At 46.1% G+C, this 15,105-nt stretch overlaps 1 protein-coding gene across 1 annotated transcript; it reads right to left on the bottom strand.

Annotated features, from left to right (window-relative positions):
- Nucleotides 1-1,745: 1,745 nt before the first annotated feature.
- Nucleotides 1,746-14,901, bottom strand: ZBTB43 (zinc finger and BTB domain containing 43). The gene is made up of 2 exons (XM_020800974.3): nucleotides 14,702-14,901; nucleotides 1,746-8,566 (listed from the first exon to the last, which is right to left on the bottom strand). The coding sequence occupies exon 2, from the start codon at nucleotides 8,552-8,554 to the stop codon at nucleotides 7,163-7,165; it is 1,392 nt and encodes a 463-aa protein (XP_020656633.3). The 5' UTR covers nucleotides 8,555-8,566; nucleotides 14,702-14,901; the 3' UTR covers nucleotides 1,746-7,162.
- Nucleotides 14,902-15,105: the final 204 nt, after the last annotated feature.

The following is a 15,105-nucleotide window of genomic DNA, read 5'->3' as shown; positions in this document are numbered from 1 at the left end:
TCAACGACTAAAGAAATATGCATTTTAATTGTTTCAGAGTCGCCCGCCTTGATTATCTGTGAAACTTCTCTCCACTTTTTGTTGCGCAGTGATTTGATTCTTCACTGCCAGCACCCAAAACGTCTAAATTCCAACGCCTTTTCTCTAGCCTCTACTGTTCTTTTGTTTAAAACACTTGTACGCCACCCTCATCTAAGGGTTTAGGGCAATCGACACATATAAACCATACAAGAGAGCACTACAAAAATTAAAAAGCAGCAGGTATCTCCTTGAGAAAGACAAATAATCTTTTTTAAAGAACTGAAATCTGTTTAAATGGCTGGGTAAATATAGGATGTTCGTTTACTGCTTAGCCCTGAGAAAATAGAAATGCTGGCACCTTTTTGGGGGATGTGTGCCATAACTAGGGACCCCCCCAAAAATAAAGGCTCCCAAATCAACTGTAGGTTACTGTGTCAGAGGGAAGAGGAGGTACATGTGGAAAACGGTCCCTACCTGTGATTTCAATCCTGCGTCAGGTCATCAGACCCACAGGCAGTCTTTTGAGTGGCTGCACCCCTAGATATTAGTACCAGTTCCTGCGAACTGGGCTCAGAGGCAAAACGGTAGGATGATGAAGCTTAAGGAGAGCCACAAATGGCTGACATTGGGCTTTTGAGCGAGATATTTGAGGATTCCCAACTCACAATCCACTTATCATCAAATCCACAAGCCTGTGTCAACGAAACTTTGGTGTGTTACAGCGTGCACACAGACACACAAACACACATACAAGTGTGACCTACAGTAGTGGTTCTCAACCTTTTGTCTTTTACCGCACACCTATCCCTCTTAACGAATTCACCACCTGATAAAACAAAATGGCGAGTGGACAATAATCCGCATCCAGGGACTGTTGTTAGATGGCGCATTTGTTTTAGGGGGAAGAGGGAATAAGGAAAAAGGCTGAGCATCCAGAGTTACTACCAGCATACCAGAAGGTCAGAGATAGATCGTACTTTATGCCAGGCAGGGTTGGTAGAAGTTGCCCAATGCGGTAGAGTGGATAGCGCGTTGGTCTAGAACCCAAGTGGCTTGGGTTTGAATGGAGCCATGGACTATCGTTGGGATGTAGAATCGGCAAACTGTTCCTTAAACCTCTTACCTTGAAACCTTAATAGGGTCACCATAAGTCACCTCCAACTTGACGGCACAGAGTAACACCAAAGGGTTGGTAGATGGGATGAAAAAACCCAGCCTTAGATTGGAACTGTGTCCAACCGGTGGTACTTGGTGGTTACTACTGCCATGGAAACCTGAAGGGGAAACAATGGCCAGAATCCTCCTGCTTTACAAGAGTGTGTAAAACCACTCATGCAAGCAAGAGATGGTTTGCTGTCTGTCGCATGCCCGACACTTCTCTTGTCGTGCAATCTGGCATGCAACTGGTTGCACAATCTAGTACAACCGGTCTCATGGCCCATTGCACCAGCTAGAGGACACATGTTGCATGCAACAGAGGTGTGAATGGCAACCAATGACTTTTAAAAGCCACATCATTCATACCTTATTTCAGAACAGTATTCTCAATGATGATACAAGCTTTGGCAGAATCCTGTCCTGTGTGATGTACATTGCATGTAAGTGCATCTCATGAAATGCACTGCCTTTTGGACAGGGCAAGGAAGATATCTTTTTTTGGCTTATTAAAAGTCTTTCTTAACCACTTTTCTGCCCACCAGGGCCTAAAATAAATAAATAATACGTTCAGAAAAAAGACAGGCAACATTTATTAAAACATGTTATACAAAAGAGCAACGTACTCTTCTATAAGAAGAAAACGACAAAACAATAATATCACATAAAGTCATGCTGTACTTTGTTAGGACAACAGTCTTATAGAGATGTCAAATTATAGGTAGAACTCACCGGAGAGCAACAGGATAGGAATTTTAATATTAGAAGTGACGATGCATATAAGGGTAACGTTTTGTAGTGGAAATAAGAATTCACTTCTCTCACATGAAGAGTTATGTTTATTAGGAAAATAGGATGGGATCCAGAAGTGTTTCACTCTAAAAGGATGGGTTTGAGTACAGGATTAGGGAAAGTAGCAGGATCTCACCGAGAATGCAAACTTCAAGCAACGTACAAGAATGGTGAAGCCATCACATCAAAAATGTTAATGTACAAAGACTTTTCCTCCTTTCAAGACTTCGACATCTAAGCCTGATCATTCTAAGTACCTTAATTAATGAAAACGATCTGCTTTAAAAAAAAAAAGAATGTGTGGACGTGTACAGGATGCTTTAGCACCCCACTAGCCTACATAAAATTAACATTTTTAAAAAATAGAGACTCTCAAATTTAGAAATAGCATCTCCCCTGAAACATTCAATAACACACAAGATGTGCCGTTCGGAAAAACCAAGATGCCCAGGAAGAGACCTGAGAATAAACACATACACTTTGTGACTCGTGAAGCATGTAGGTAGCAAAGGATCAGCAAGGATCCTTCTAAGCTCTCCAAGGTTTGTGGCTGATACCTCTAAAATCCTTTAAGGATCGGGGATAAGACCACCCAAAATCTGTGTCTCCACAAATTCATTTTGAATGCAGGTTATTATCAAGAGCAAGCTATCATGGAGGGGAGGGGAACTCTGCATTGCCACAGTGGCATACGTTTCGGGAGAAAGCGGTCAAGATTGAAAGGCTTATGGCAGGCATACCCAAGGCTGTTTCAACCATTCTAGAATAGGAAAAAAAAATCAGAATTTGGATAAAAAGGTTGTTGTTGAGGTTATTCTACTTGAGCATCATCAGGTGCATATGTTTTCCAAGTAGCAGATATTCATAAAAGCCACCGGACTGAGCAGAATTGCTTGAGGCTACCAACCCTACCCAAGTAAGTCTACGTGGAACCAGAAAAGCAAGCATGTATGCTGGATGATTTAAGTCTTTGGTTGCAGAGCCGGAGGTTGGGTGTTTGATTCCCACTGTGCCTCTGGGCAGAAGAGCCAGCCTGGGTAGCCTTGGGCAAGTTGCATAACCCCAGGGCACCCCAGACGTTGGGAATGGCCAACCACCTATTGAGTATTCCCTACCCGGGAAACCCTGAAAAAGGTTGGCGTAAGTCAGTATTGACTGGATGGTACATGATGATGATGATGATGTGTGTGCAGATGGCTTCCTGCTAGTCTCTGCACTGCCCCGCTTAACAGCAAGAAGTCTTCCCCTAGAGATCAGATGTTCCATTACCAAATGTAAGAAAAGATACTTTGAACATTTCTTTCCTGCCCTACCAAGCTGCTGCTTGTCTCAGCTATGCTTTAAAGCTCAATTTCATAGAGGCTATGGCATATATGTGCAACAACTGTTTTCCCAATTTCACTGATCTTGACATGTCTTAATGGAGGGATCAAGCTGGAAGGGGAAGGGAAGGGCATGATCCAGCCAGATGTCTTCCTGGGCAGGCCCCAATGAGTTTTCCTGCTCCTTTTCATGATGCTTGTATAGGATGAGGTCCTAATGGATGAAGACGACGAAAGCCTTTTCCTAGAAGAAACCCAGACTGGATGTTGAAAGTTGCTTTTCTATCTGTTCCAGTTGCATGACAAATGGATTCCACCCCAACCCCAGTCCGTGGGGAAAACAGCTTTTTCCCAGTTTGTAGGGGAAACTACATTTGCTCAGCTCCTACACACCAGAAAGTGATCCATCACATGAAAGCTGGACTAGTAGAAATTCTATAGTATCTTACAGTTGTCTCCTGAACTGTAAGGTACCATAGAATGGCCGATCAGGGCATCAACTGAAGACCCAACGTGATTTTTCGAACATCATGACCTCTGGACACCAAGCAAACAGCACTGCATGCTAAAGAAAGCATCTGCCAGGTAAAACTATTTATTTGGTTTTGATGTGGCTTAAACTGACTGTTCCCGGTGGTTTAACTAAATTCCCAATCCCAGCTGTGTTAGAGGCAGGCCGTGCTCCTGGGCAATCTTTCCTTCCTTAGACAAAAAATAAAATAAAATAAAATAAAAATCCTTTTGAGTTTCAAAAAGGAAGGGGGAAAGGGGGGTAGGTGGGGTGAGTGCAGATGGCATGATAGAAATTTATAGCCCCACCTCTTATTGGGCTATCTACTAGTTGAGGAGCAGCTTGAAATGAACTTGTAGCCTGCAACTGCTTCCATCTAAGCAGCGAACCTGGCCTCTACATCATCAGCCAAGTGAATGCGGGACATTAATAACACCATATACGTTTGGAAAGCTTGCTGTTTGTTTCCTTTATATTCTTAACGGCCGAGAGCTTAAAAGTAGCACCTCTTCCTGCATTTGTATAGTAGGAAAGAAAGGGCAGTTGTGATCGTTGGGATGTGGCAAGATCTAAATTCCAATCCTTAAGGGGTTAATATATATTTGTTATAAATGAAATCAACTTCACCTGGAAATATGACCTAGCTTAGAGCCAATCCTGTGTGTTTGACAAACCGATTGGTAGTTTTAACTTAGCGCTATTTTGGTTGGCCAATGAGTTCTGTTTCTCTTTCCGGTAAAGCTCTACAAAACGGGTTAATTGCTTTTACCACCTTTTTTGCCATTTTGCTTTCGGAATGTTTTGCTCATCAACTTCTTAGAATAAATATGCAGTTTTAGCAGCCTGTTGTTTTACTAGAAATGTCCGGTTTCCCCCTTTTCCTAATAGACTTTGATAAAGATTGTCTTATTGCCGTACTTTTGTCTCTGTGCCTTCAATTTTTCTCACCACAACGTCAACTCTGGATCTTTTCCCACTGTTGCTATGAACTATTTTCCTTTTCTAAACTCAGTCCAAAGAAGTTTGCAAACAATTTTTTTTTAAAAAAATGGCTTTATGGGTAATTCTAAGGCAGTAAGGACTTTTTTTTCCCCAAAAATTGGTTTATTTCAAAGACACAAAACGAAAAGCAGACCCTTAGGATCGTAGTTTTTTGCTACAGAGACCCCAGTACTCCTGTTTCTGTAAACATAAAAATCTCCCCAAACCAAGCTTCTTGCCGTTATAGAAATCCAAAAGGTTAAAAAAATAAACAAGCAAGACAAACTAGGCAAACAACACAAATAAGAAACAAAAAAGCAAGAATATATATCTTTTTCTTTAGTTCTATTTTTTTTAAAAAAAACACATTTTATAAAGGGCAATTTTTTTTCTGTTTAAATACAAAGTGCTTCTATACATTTCGCAGGCTACAGTGTTAGCAAAGAAATCCCTGCTGAGCTACCTTCTGTACTAGGGGGGGTCCAGGCTGGTCACAGTTGCCTCCGGGCGAGGGCCCTGTTAAATTGAATGGCGTAAAGGGAACAGCCAGACATTCATCACCACCCGAATGCATGATGATGTGCCTATGGCCGGCAGGAGATATGTGGGACCCATAATGACAGCCCCACATCTCAAAGACTACCCGAGCCGTAGGGCGGTGAGAGAGTCTGGAAAGGGTGGGACACTGGACCAGTTGGGGGCAAGCTGACAATACTTTTTTCTTCCCCCTTTCCAAATGTCTGAAGAGGAATTTGCAATGCTACCTTCCTTGTCAACCCAATCCAGATTCTGCACCAGGCGTTCTGATTTCACCCAGTCTTCTGAAAAGGCTGCTTAAGCTAAGTCATGAAGGGACTTAGCTTCAGGAAGAGTCATTCCCCTTGCGTGCGCATACCACGGTTGGAAATACAAGGTCCGTTAACTCTTCTCCACCCCTTTCCGCCCTGCCTTGTCTTTTCCGTTTACAAGCTGCTGCGTGGAAATTGGGGGGGGGGGTGACGACCCTAGGAAAAGAAACCCTTGGCACAATCCCATCGCCCTGGCCCACATGACAGATCTACAGCATCATCTACGGCAACGGAGACCATGTTTTCCTTCCCATCTAACTAAATAGCAGCACCGACGCTTCCATCGTTCCTACGTGCCTCTGTCTTGTGCATTCACCCTACAGCCGGGGTGAGGAAAGGAGGGTTGGGTGGGTGGGTAGGAAAGAAAAGTAGTTATTTAAATCACCTTTTTTTTAAAAAAAGTGTAACCACTTCCGGTCACAGAAAAGAATCCAGTGTTTCAACAGTCATCCTCTGCAGAGATCAAAAATCCTAACAGTAATCCAGAGGTGCTTCAAGTTTGGAGACATCCGCTACCGAGAAAGCCTCCAGCAAAAGCTGTTCTGGTTTTGCTTCCTAGCTGAGCGGCTTCTTTAAGGAGGTCAGTACCATAAGCTTACTCTGTGAACCCTAATGTGGATTAAAAAAAAAATCAGTAGATCGCATTGTGTTTGTCAAGTGCAAGGTCGAAAACGGGACAAATGTCCACTCCGAGCTGCAAGGGCCGGCCAACAGCGCTCTATAATTCTACTGGGGAGCAAAGGTACATCAGCACAAAGTGATGTCTTGTCTTGCTTTCTGTATTGGAATGGGATTTATTTATACTCTTGTCTCTAAAGCGTCTGCCAAGTGCTTTTACAAAAAGTTAAAAAAAACCTGTGAAGCCGACGTTTTCGGCCAAACCAAACAGAAGCAGCCTGCGGGACTCAAAGTCCGAGGGTTCGAAAAGCAGTCGCCGGCACCCTGGACGTTGCCTAACCACTCGCACTTAGAAATCTAGGTGCCCTTTGGTTCTGGAGAAGGAACCGCTCGTCCATCTGTTGGATCGTTTTAATTCCGAGAACCGCCAAACTGAAGCGATACAGTGAAAGAACATCGCCGGCCTAACTGAGGAAATGTAAGGATTTGTGTGGGCATCGCTCACCGAAACCGAAGTAGTTGAATGGAGCGGGGGAAGCAACTGAGATGAACAGAAAATGAGAACGTCCCTCCGTATCACTCCGACAAGATTCCCAAGTGCTATCAAAACACCCCAATATATATATATATATTTATAAATAAATAAAAGCAATTTGATTCATACCAAAAAAAAAAAAAAGCCATCACTCCGGCTACTTTCCTCATTTTGCGAACTCGGCAGCACTGTAAGAGCTTCTTGGTGATCAAAACCATCTTCTTGAACCAGCAGGGACTCCTAACCTGTTCTACAAAATTTTATTTTAAATCTTCAGAACCTCGAAACTAGTACGCCGCACACACGGCTGTTCCCTTGGCTAAACCAGTAACGTGATCTTTCTCCTTCCCCATACACTTCCCTGTTTTTTTCTCCCCCTTCAGTTCATCTCAGCCGCGTTTTGCTCCACCTTACAGGCCTGGTACGACTTGGAACACGAGGTCACGTGCCGGTGAAAACTGTCCCGCCACATAAACCTCTTCCCACAGATGTTGCACTCGTAAGGCTTGATGCCCGTGTGGATTTTCATGTGGCCCACCAGGTGATGCTTCATTTTGAACTTTTTGCCACACACCCCGCACCCGTAGGGCCGGAGACCGAGGTGCATGCCCATGTGGCGATCCCGCTGACTCTTGTGGGTGAAGCTTTTGCCACACTGACAAGGGTAAAGCTTGTCGGCGGCCGAAAACCCAGAAAGGGCGTTTTCTTCTTTGATTCCCGAAGTAAGCTCCATGCTTTCCCCGTAGCTGGCCGTCTCCTGCCTCTGCAGGCTCAGGGCCCCGTCCGACCGATCACCAGAAAACTCTTCCATGGAAGAGCCGTAAAAGTCTACTTGCTCGTCGTAGGTGCTTTCTTGGCCTTGCTCGCCAAACTCCCTCGCCAGCTTTTTCTCGGTGACACGGAGATCTTCTGGAATGGACGTCTGGACGGTACGGTCTCCCTGGACGACGTTGATGGACTCGGAGACCTGGTGTTCATCGTAAGGGCCGTGCACCTCCAGCCCTTCACAGTCTTGCACGAACCTCTCCGTTTTCACATGGATCCAGCGCTTGTGGGACATAATGCTGGGCTTGCTGTAAAGGGGCCGGGCGTACTGATACTCCGCACTGTCGCTAGCCCCTTCTTCTCCATCCTGGCTGGTCATCCCCGTGCTCAATCGGTCATGCTCCGTCGAGGAGTTGCTGGGAAGATATTCTTGTTCCGTCAGCTGAGACAAGAGCTCATCTTTCGAGCTTTCTTCTTCGTTCTCCCCGTCCCTCAGCTCCTGCACTTTGTGGAAGTCCGTCTGCCCGGTGGACCCGAGTTCAAAACTCTCCACCAGGCCATTGTAGTTACTGCTGCTGGGGGACTGATGGTCGTTCGCACGGTTCAGCTTCTGACAAAGAACGGAAGGGTTCCCCTCCAGCACTTCGGTGCATTTGTCCACCACGTGCCACATCTGGAGGAAACTCGCCGCCGTGAGATAGCTGACGATCTCCGGGGCGGGCATGACCAGCCGTCCCGTGTAGGTGGACAGAAGGATGTTCTCAAACACCCGAGGGTTCATGACGTCGGGCAGGACGATCCGGCGGCTGTTCTTCAAGAGCACCTGGTCGCAGAAGTACGGAGAGCTGGCCGCCAAGACGGCTTTATGGGCTCGGAAGAGGTGGCCCTGGACGATGATGGAGACGTCACACAGCTGCCCTTGCTGGCGCTGCTGGTTCAGCTTCTGCAGGATAGTGCTGGAGAAGTCGGGGAACTCCACTCTGAAGGAACTGGTCCCAGGCTCCATTTCATCAGCCGACTGCAAGAGAAGATGAGACGGGTTTCAAAACAAAAATAGTGGGGCCGTTGGGTTTGCGAACAAATCAAGCGCTCTAAGACATCCTCTGGCGGGCAAACGCTTTTCCTAGCCTATCCACCCATCACAGCGAGGGGGTCATACCCCCCGGCTACTGGCAGTCACTAGCCTCCTGGTTTAGCTTTTAAATCTTTGGCTTGGTGATCGTACCACCAACTGAACTCAAGAGCCAAACTGTCTATGGACAAAGGAGCTGAACAGCAAAAACAAAAAGCCACAAGGATAAGAGTTTCACAATAACTGAATTCGGCACGTTGCTGGCAAGGAACAGAGGAAACAGACAGAATGCAGAAGAGCTACCACGTGTGTCCCTCACATCTGCCTGTGGTTCGGGTGCCGGCTGATCAGACGGCTCTTCCGGGATATAATAAACCTGGTGGGAAATAAGTGGAGGGGTATAGATCCTTCATCTTTGTGATAAGCTGCTGAGACCACAGACGCTGGTGGCAAGAAGCCCCAACATGGCAACATGCAGTTATACTGAACGTCCCCTTTTATAAGGCACTTTAAAAAAAGCAAAGCAAATAGCAAAGTGCACTACTTACATACAGTGGGGTCTCTACTTAAGAACGTCCCTACTTAAGAACAATCCAACTTAAGAACAGCTCCATTTGCTAAATTTTGCTTCTACTTGAGAACAGAAATCCAAGATAAGAACAGGAAAAAAAAACTTTCCTGCTCTTTTTTTAACCTTAGGTCATCTTAGGTTAAAAAAAAATATTCTCCCCCTAGTGGTAGAGTACGTATTAACCAGCTTTGCATTAGTTCCTATGGGAACTAATGCTTCAATGTACAAACGCACCTCTACATAACAAAAAAACAGCCAGAACGGATTAATTGGTTTTCAGTCCATTCCTATGGGAAATTTTGCTTCAACTTAAGAACGTTTCAATTTAAGAACACCATTCCAAAACGGATTAAGTTCTTAAGTAAAGGTTCCACTGTAGTTTCTATGGATGGAAAAGAGCAGATACGGATTAAATGGTTTTCAATGCATTCCGATGGGAAATGCAGATTCAACATAAGAACTTTTCAACTTGAGAACCACCTTCCAATATGGATTAAGTTCTTAAGTAGAGACCCCACTGTACTGCCCCAAAGTGTTTAGAGCTCTTTTTGGGCAGTTTACAACTTAAGTATGGAGTTCGCACGTTCCCCCCCCCCCTTCCTGCGACCTGGCTACTCAATTTACTGACCTGAGCCAGTGAACAAACTCAGGATCCTGAGCAGCGTCCTGACTGCAGCTGAACCACTGCGCCACGAGGCTCTTTTTTAAAAAGACAGTTTTAAGCTTTGTTTTATTCAGTGCTTTCAAATTTAGGTTTACAAAGGCCAAACAATTCTAAGGCGAGCTTCCGGAGTGTCAGCCACCAAACGTTTCAAGGAAGAAAGCAACCAACCAACCTTGAGGGCAAATAATGGGTTGCCAAGCCGATCCTACCCTGAACCCCAAGCAGTATTTATTTAACATTACAGACGGGGACTAGATGGCTCATTAAAACGTTGCTGGACTACACCGCTCATCAGCTTTAGCCAGCAGAATGAGGAGGACAGGAAGGGCATTCCAGTAAAATGTGGAGGTTTTGGAGTAGGGTGTCTGCAGCTAGGCCTTGCAGTTGGGTGGAAACGCCCACGAGGAAATATAAACTTTGAATAATGGGAGCAAAAAAAAAAAAAAGATGTGGTATCTTACTGAGGCATAGTCCAGGGCAGCTCAAAGCTGGGCTGGTTTGGAACCTGTCAGAGCATCTTCTCTGAGAGGAAGGAACTCGGCTTCTGTTGAAGAAGCTGCCGTTACTATGGCAATGGCAACTTGGATGCATCTGGAGGGAAGGCTTGGAAAAGTCTTCTCTCGCGGGGAGGTAAAGGTAAAGGTTCCCCTTGACAATTTTTGTCCAGTCGTGTTCGACTCTAGGGGGCGGTGCTCATCCCCGTTTCCAAGCCATAGAGCCAGCGTTTTGTCTGAAGACAATCTTTCCGTGGTCACATGGCCAGTGCGACTTAGACACGGAACGCTGTTACCTTCCCACCGAGGTGGTCCCTATTTATCTACTTGCATTTGCATGCTTTCGAACCGCTAGGTTGGCGGGAGCTGGGACAAGTGACGGGAGCTCACTCCGTCGCGTGGATTCGATCTTACGACTGCTTGGTCTTCTGACCCTGCAGCACAGGCTTCTGCGGTTTAGCCCACAGTGCCACCACGTCCCACTCTCTCGCGGGGAAAGAGTCCCAAAACATTTTGAAAAGCTCAGAGAGAGAGAAAGAAAGAAAAGAGAGAGAGAAATAGTAGACTAAATAGAAAGAAATAGAGAGAAAGAAAGATAAAGAGAGAAGACGAAATAGAAAGAATAGGGAGAATTATTATTATTATTATTATTATTATTATTATTATTATTATTATTATTATTATTATTATTATTATTATTATTATTATTATTATTATTATTATTCAAAAATGCCAGGCAGAGTCACTTCAAAATTCTAAAATCATTGACTGGTATTGTACTATATAACAGATACAAATCGTAACCAAAAAAACCTAAGTAAGTATCTGTTAAATATTGGCACATTATGTATGTTGTTGCCAATGTTGCTGCTTTTTGTAGCTCTGGTGGTGTTATTTCTGTTACCAACATTCTTCTTCTTTTGGAAAAGCATGGGCCGTTGGGTTTGCCTCGTAACAGCATTTCATTATTTCACGATTTTCGGCGAGAGTCCACGCTTTGCGTTCACGTTGTTCCAGTAGCTTTGCCGCAGCCTGTCCTGGTCTTCCAACAGGGTCTGCTGAGCCCTGTAGCCCCTGTGTCAATAGATGACCCGGGCGACGACCGATCCAGTACGGATCTCTGTTTATTCCCTCTCATCATAACTGATGGCTGGTGGACACAGTGGGTCTGGCTTCTCGGCCGAGACCTCTCTGGCTTGGGAGACCCTTCAGCATAGCTCTCAATCGCACTGAAGCACACAAGCCCCGCTGCCTCAACAAGGCCTGTGTCCACGGAGGGATTGTTGCCGTGATAGAAGTGCAGTAATGGAAAGGGGGACCCTTGAGATCATCCACTCTATCCCCTGTCCAGGAGGCACAGTGGGGGAATTGAACTCTGAACCTCTGGCTTCCCAGCCAGATGCCTAAACTACCGAGCTATCTGGCAGTTTCCAAAGAGTCGTTTTAAAACCACAGCTAAAAACTGAATTCATCCAAATCCCAGCCGGGCCACAAGACGTGGTTTGCGATTCTGATGGCTTTTCTTAGAGAATAAGCCAAATGCAAATGGAGAAGTGTACTATTACGCTATTAGTCATAACGGTCTACAGAATCTCCCATTCCGGGTCTGCGCCAGACATGGAACTCAGAAAGAAATGGCAGTTGTTGATTTTATGTCTCGTTGGAGGGATGCCCAGAGGCATCTTGTGGGACAGAGTGGCATGCTGGGAACGGAGAAGGCAAGTCATTCGGTTCCTCTTAAATTTACAGCTGAATTGATCATCAACTGCACAAACAGGAACATTACGAAGCAGGTGAACTGCAATTCCTTGGAAGCTCCCAGGATTCCACTTTTAAGTAGGTTGCATTTCAACGCCCCTCTCAATTAACAAGAAAACACGTTTTCAAAACTGGCAATGAAACTTCATATTGGGTTATGTTTTAAATGAGACACAGCATACTTCCCAAGATGCATGGAATCCATGATTATTTAGTTATACCCCACCCATCTAGTCAATTGACTACTCTGTTCTCCATCATCCTAGAGTGCAGGACAAGTAATAGCGGTCTCAAGCTACAGGAGGCCAGATCTAGGCTGGGGAAAAAAACATCTCAACTGTTAGAGCAGTACGACAATGGAAACCATGGCCTCGGGAGGTGGTGAGCGCTCCAACACTAGAAGCATCCAAAAGAGCAGGGGGTTAGACCTGATAGCCTTACAGGCCCCTTCCAACTCAATGATTCTATGAGATCCAAGTTCAAACTACATTCAAGGAGACTTTCTCAGCTTAAGTGTGAAAGCAATGCAACCTTAACTAAGCCCCTCCAACTTCACATGCAGGAGAAGCCCTGATGGATCACAAGGAAGATTTATTTGATCGAGAAGCGAGCCCAACAGAGGAGGAAGGTTAAGGGGCCAGGGCAAGAAACCAAGGAGGAAACCTCAAAAGTGCGGAGGCCTCCGTTTGTTAAAGCTCAGGGTGTTTTCAGAGGCAATGAAACCACCTCCTTCAGAGGCACACTATGTGACAAAACCTATTACCAAATACAAGTTGCTTTATCAAATGGCATGTGACGAAGTTTAAGCTGTGGGTTCACAGCCTCGAGAAAGAGTTTCTTGACTTGACAGCCCTTCAGGTTCCAACCAATTCATGCATTCACAACGCTGACACTATCCTTCTCCCCCCCACCCCATTTGCAACTTTTTAAGACCCGATGACCCTGAGAAGTCACGGAGGAGCTGGCAACCGCAAGTCATGATTGCCAAGCGATGCCAATTTGGCTGGTGAAAAGGACCCCCGGGCTCCAAGGTTGAGGTCATTGAGGTCAACAGTGTCTACTCTGGCAGCAAACAATGACAATAAATAAATAAATAGATAAACAAATAAACTACCCTCAAGAGAATTCCGGCAAAGGGGCATCTCTCCCATCATCTTGCTATCCGATTCTTGTATCTGGAGATGCCCAAGACTCCAACTGGTGACCTTCTGCATGCTCCTGACTACTGAACTAGAGGATTCGCAGATAGACCATCCCTGATCATGAAGGCTCCATTTCATCTCTGAGGGCGAGTGGCTCCTCCCTTCCATTTTCAAAACCAGCTCATCCCATTACAATCACACCGTTCATAGAAATTCATACGGATGACACAAAGTGGGGGCGGACTCTTCCTTATTGCTCATCCTGTGTGCACTCACCCAACCCTGCAAACTTCTAACCTTGGTGATAGAACTCCTGTGTTTGGAAACGGTCTATCTCCTTTTTGCTTGATCACAGCCACCCGAATGCTTCCTCCCTCTTTCTGGTAAATTCTGGCTGGCCAAACAGGGGTGAGAACCTTTCGACCTTCAGATATCTGGCTCAGAATCCTTCAGTTCCACCCAGCATGGCCAAAGAGAAGGAATGGGGAGAACTATAACCCAGAACCCCATAACACAACCCCAATGTTGATTATGCACTTCTGCTACCTATCAGCCTAAAACATTTTTCCCAGGAGGGAAGAACAGCAAACCATCCCTCTATCACTTCAAACTCAACCTGCGTTCTTCCTCAGCCAACTCAGGCTACTTTGCTAGGCGAGGAAAGCCGAATGCGAAACCACCTTTCTTCACCCCGCCACGAATCATAAAACTTCTTTAAGAAAAATTTTTTAAAAGTTATTCAATGCCCTTTGGTTTGTAGGTTTAAATATTGCCTTTCAGCGATGTTAACCACTGTGGTACGCACGTTGTTTCCAACTTTAAATATTGCCTTTCATTGTTGTAAGCCGCCTTGAGTCCTTTCCAAGGAGAAAGGCAGGTTAAAAATATTGTAAATAAATAAATAGATCGATACAGATTATGGAACCCAGCACAGAATGGACTTTTGCTTCCAACCTTCCTTGCTGCTGAGCTCTGTGATGCCCTCCATCTTGATTATGCTCCCTATCTGTGCCTGTGGATCCTTTTTTTTTTTTTGCCCCCCTTTTTTTCTCTCCTGGATTTTTCGGGGTGGGGTGGGGGAGAATTCCCTCTCACCCCCTTCTTTCCCGTGTGTGTGTGTGTGTGTGTGTTGTGCCTGCTGCTAGTGGCCTCAAGGAAGAGAGAAGACCTTCTTGCCGCCCAGGGGTGCTCCACCCCGCTCGCCACCCTGAAAACAGGACTCGGGCGTGGTAGACTGCTCCTGTCCAGGGAAGCTCTACTGAACGCTACAGAGCAAATGTCACTTTTTCCCTCCTCCTCCTCCTCCCATTCCCTCAACAGGTCCCATGTTGGGGCCCCTTCCAGACCATGGGCCCCCCCAGGCCCCAAAGCAGCCCCCAACCCACTGCCTTCGACTCAGCCTCAGCTCTCTTCCCCCCCCCGGGCAGACCAAGAAGGGGTGCCCCCCCTTACCTGTCCGGAGAAGGAGGGCAGCCTCAACTCGGCGGTGGGACGGGGGCTGGAGGCCCTTTCCACCCCCCTCACATGGTGGGCGGCCTCCCGGGTCTCCCTCTCCCTCCTCCGCCACTTCTCGCCTCCACCAAACAGGCAGGCAGCTCGCCAAACCCGGAAGTGCGAGTCGCTTCCTTCTTCCCGTCGGCCCCCGCGCGAGCGGGCGGGCGCCAGCTTCCGGGTCATGGCGTAGTGGTTGAGGAGGGAACCATAGAGCGGAGCGGTTGAAGGGAAGGGAAACCATAGAGTGGAAGTCGGGCGGGCGCCCAGAGAGTCCCCTGGGTGGATTTTTTTTTTTTAAGCCGGTTTTGAGGAGGCGGGGATTACAACTCCCATCATCCAAAAGCCAGCACGATCAATGGCCC

The sequence above is a fragment of the Pogona vitticeps genome, chromosome ZW-PAR (genome assembly GCF_051106095.1).
Source record: "Pogona vitticeps strain Pit_001003342236 chromosome ZW-PAR, PviZW2.1, whole genome shotgun sequence".
NCBI classification, from domain to species: Eukaryota; Metazoa; Chordata; class Lepidosauria; order Squamata; family Agamidae; genus Pogona; species Pogona vitticeps.
Note: the sequence above shows the minus strand (reverse complement) of the source record. Positions and strands in the feature narration are given on the sequence as shown.

Bases quoted from the DNA above. Each gene is read 5' to 3' on its own strand.
- ZBTB43 (XM_020800974.3), bottom strand. From the start codon at position 8,554: ATGGAGCCTGGGACCAGTTCCTTCAGAGTGGAGTTCCCCGACTTCTCC.